Here is a 3,079-nt window from a genome sequence, read left to right as displayed (position 1 = left end):
AGTGACAATGTGATCCCGGGTATTTAGACCTCGGAGGACAACTCAGGGAATGCCAAGACATGGATTTGGGACTCTTGTCTGGGAGGATGTACAGGGCAGAGCGATAAGGGCTTAGCACGTTCGACTCAATCAGCGCCCTGACACCCAACGTGGCCCCGGCCAAGGAAAGCCAGGATCAAAAACCAGCTCAGGGCATTCCAGTGCCTCTCCTGTGTCCTTCTGTACAGCAATTCCCTGCTCCAGCCCCGCTGTGTGCCTCTGGAAGGGCAGGAGCAGGTGGGCTCAGGCTGAGGGAGCTCAGTGCTCTGAAGTGATGACGAGCACACGCTCGAAGAAAGAGGCAGCTGAGCACTGAACACCCTAAAATAACCCCAGAATGCAGAGATGAAGAAGTGCTTCTGCAAGCCTGGGTACCAATCTACAGCACAACAGGGGGTTATGCAAATTTGGAGGGCTCAATTCAGATGAAAAATTGCAGAAAATATGCTCAGCATGCAATAAAATGCAATTTTCTCTACCAAAGCCATACTTAGGGCCCATTTATTCCCATTTTTTTCCCTTATTTTTGTATCTGTCCTCTTCAGTGTTTTCTTAATGTGTTATTCTAAGTCTTCTTTTCTCCCTCACGAGCCCATCTGGTGCTTTATGAAGACCTGGTGTGACCTGGTGCTGCTCCACTCTGGGATCACTGGGATCCCTTTCTGCTCCACGATCTCTGATCCACCACAAACTTCCTCTGATGGGAAGACTCTGAACCCACCAGGCTGAAGGGAATTATTTCCTTCCTGCACCATGAAAATCCAACCATTTGGTAACACCAAGTGCTACAAAAGTGCAGGATAACCACCCCAGGGAGCTGGACCTCCACTGACCTCTCACCTCTTGGAGCATGTGTTAATCCACTCTGGCTCAGCCTGACTGTTCAGTCCAACAAGGATTCCCTTTTCCTAGCTCCTGGTTTTACCTCTTTGATGTGCAGGAAGTCCTTGGCATCAAAGGAGATGGCAGTGCTTGGCACAGGGACATCTTCATCCAGAGCTCCACAGTAGCTCACGTTGGTCTTCACAGCGAATGCTACCGGTTTGGACTGCAGGGAGAAACACAACACAAGCACTGCAAACTCCCCTCAGTCAAGAGCTGTACCAAACTGCAAAAAATGCAGCAGAGCACGTTGTTAAAGCCAGAAAAATTCAGCCCTAGTGATTCCACACAAGCTCACTGGAGAACACCCCCATTTATAGGGAATATTTTCCTATATTCCCCATTTGACTCGACTGCCCAACTATTCTAGAAGAGCATCACTGTTATAAATTTTAGCAGCAGGGAAAGGATCAGTGGCACAGAACTCAGCTGTTGAAGCTGAACAGGACACACCTTGGCCCTCTCAAGCTGGATGGCTGCCTGCTGCTCCCTTTCCTGGCGGATTGCTTCCCTGTCCTCTTCCAGGGAGACATCAGAGTCCGAGGGTCTGCTCGTGTACGAATCTGCTGAGCCCTGAAAGGAAATCCAGGTCACTAAGAAAGCACAGGGAACCAAGAGAAACCCCTCCCTCCCCCAGGCACATTCCAAAAAATCCCTTTAAAATACCTGTTTATTCATTTCTTTGAGCGGGTTTTACACCTACAGCACCTGCAGAATTCAGCAGGGAAGTAACCTGCCTTTGCCCATCAGGTGCACCAAGGCAAAGGGAAAAACCCCAAGAAAAACCTGTCCCTTCACTTCCTTACTGACACAGCAAAATCCAGCTCAGTTGTGGGCACTGCCCAGGAGTCTTTACAACATTTAAATCCTGTTTGTCAACCTCAGCCTTGGGATAGTCCAGGGTTAGGTCACCTCGGATGTAATGAAGGCATCACAAAGCTTGGTTTGAGTCATCCCTCCCCAGGAATACACTCCACTGTGGAAGTGCTCTGCTCCCACTCACACTGAGCTTTGTCCTGGGCTTCCAGAGGGAAAAAGAGGCAAAAATGACATTATTACAGGCTACTCAACAGGGGAGGGGCTTTAACCTTGTAAAACAGGGCATGTTTACTCCTGGTGAATCCACAGCAGAGCTGCAAAACCTGTAGCTCCAAAAGAGCCATTCTGCACCATTATGTCCTTGATTTTTTTCCCCCTCCCTCAGATTGATTTATATCCTGCAGCACAGGGACATGTGTTTGTACAGTGTGAGTCAATATTCTTACTCTCCATGTAAAGTAAAATATTCTTAAATACTGCTGTGAATCCAAAGCCATTGCTGTGGATCCATGTCTGTTGCTGTGAGTCCATATGCACTGATGTGAATCCATATCCATCAGAAGATCCCTGGCAATGAACCACTGATGAGTTCTCCTCATTCCATACTCCTAACCTGGCCTGTCACTGGGAAGGGCAGATTTCCTCATGCCAAGAACAGGATTTGCCTGACAGGAGCTAAGCCACAGCTGTGAGTTTGATCCTGCTTTTCCTTCTGCTTCCTTTGGGATGTAGCAGAGACCAGGGAACTCCCCAGCCACAGAGGACCAGGAGCTGCAAAGCCAGACCAGCTCTGTGGTGAAGAACAGATTTCTCTGTCCACTAAACACTCTGAAGGTACTTCTGTACCCACTGATCATCACAGTTTTTATTTAAAGCCATCAAAGCTTCAACAGCAGCAGAAAGAAAGAAGGGAGAGTAACCACATGCTCTGAACAATAAATCAAAAGGCATCATGAGAAACACAAGTCAAATACTGCAGTAGGAATGGGCTTCTTTCCAAGTTTTAATCCTACCTGGAATAATACACTGCAACAGGAAGGCACCACACCCTGGGGTGGCTGAGCCTGGACAAGGCCACTCCTGCTGTCCCTGAGGGCAGCAGGCACTGCTCCTCAGCCCAGACTCTCTGACCACCTCGTTTCCCCCTGAATTTTCTGGGTGCTGCAAAGTGCCAGAGAACAGGGCCCAGAGCCCCCTGGCAGGACAGGGACAGCATCACCCACAGGGGTGGATGGCAGGGATGATCCACGTGGGGGAACGGGGAACAGAACCTGCACAGCCCTGTATCACAGAACCACGGGATCACTGAGGTTGGAAAAGCCCTCCAGGATCATCAATC

At 49.3% G+C, this 3,079-nt stretch overlaps 1 protein-coding gene across 1 annotated transcript in view; it reads right to left on the bottom strand.

Annotated features, from left to right (window-relative positions):
- The window catches only part of CACNB4 (calcium voltage-gated channel auxiliary subunit beta 4), a 74,633-nt gene that overhangs the window by 18,667 nt on the left and 52,887 nt on the right, over nt 1-3,079 (bottom strand). Inside the window, exons 2-3 of the mRNA XM_029962188.1 lie at nt 1,375-1,514; nt 965-1,087 (exon numbers count right to left, since the gene is read on the bottom strand). Of these exons, the coding sequence (XP_029818048.1) occupies nt 965-1,087; nt 1,375-1,514 (263 nt within the window). The remainder of the gene's footprint in view (nt 1-964; nt 1,088-1,374; nt 1,515-3,079) is intronic.

Source organism: Manacus vitellinus, unplaced genomic scaffold (assembly GCF_001715985.3).
Source record: "Manacus vitellinus isolate BGI_N305 unplaced genomic scaffold, ASM171598v3 scaffold_43_pilon, whole genome shotgun sequence".
NCBI classification, from domain to species: Eukaryota; Metazoa; Chordata; class Aves; order Passeriformes; family Pipridae; genus Manacus; species Manacus vitellinus.
Note: the sequence above shows the minus strand (reverse complement) of the source record. Positions and strands in the feature narration are given on the sequence as shown.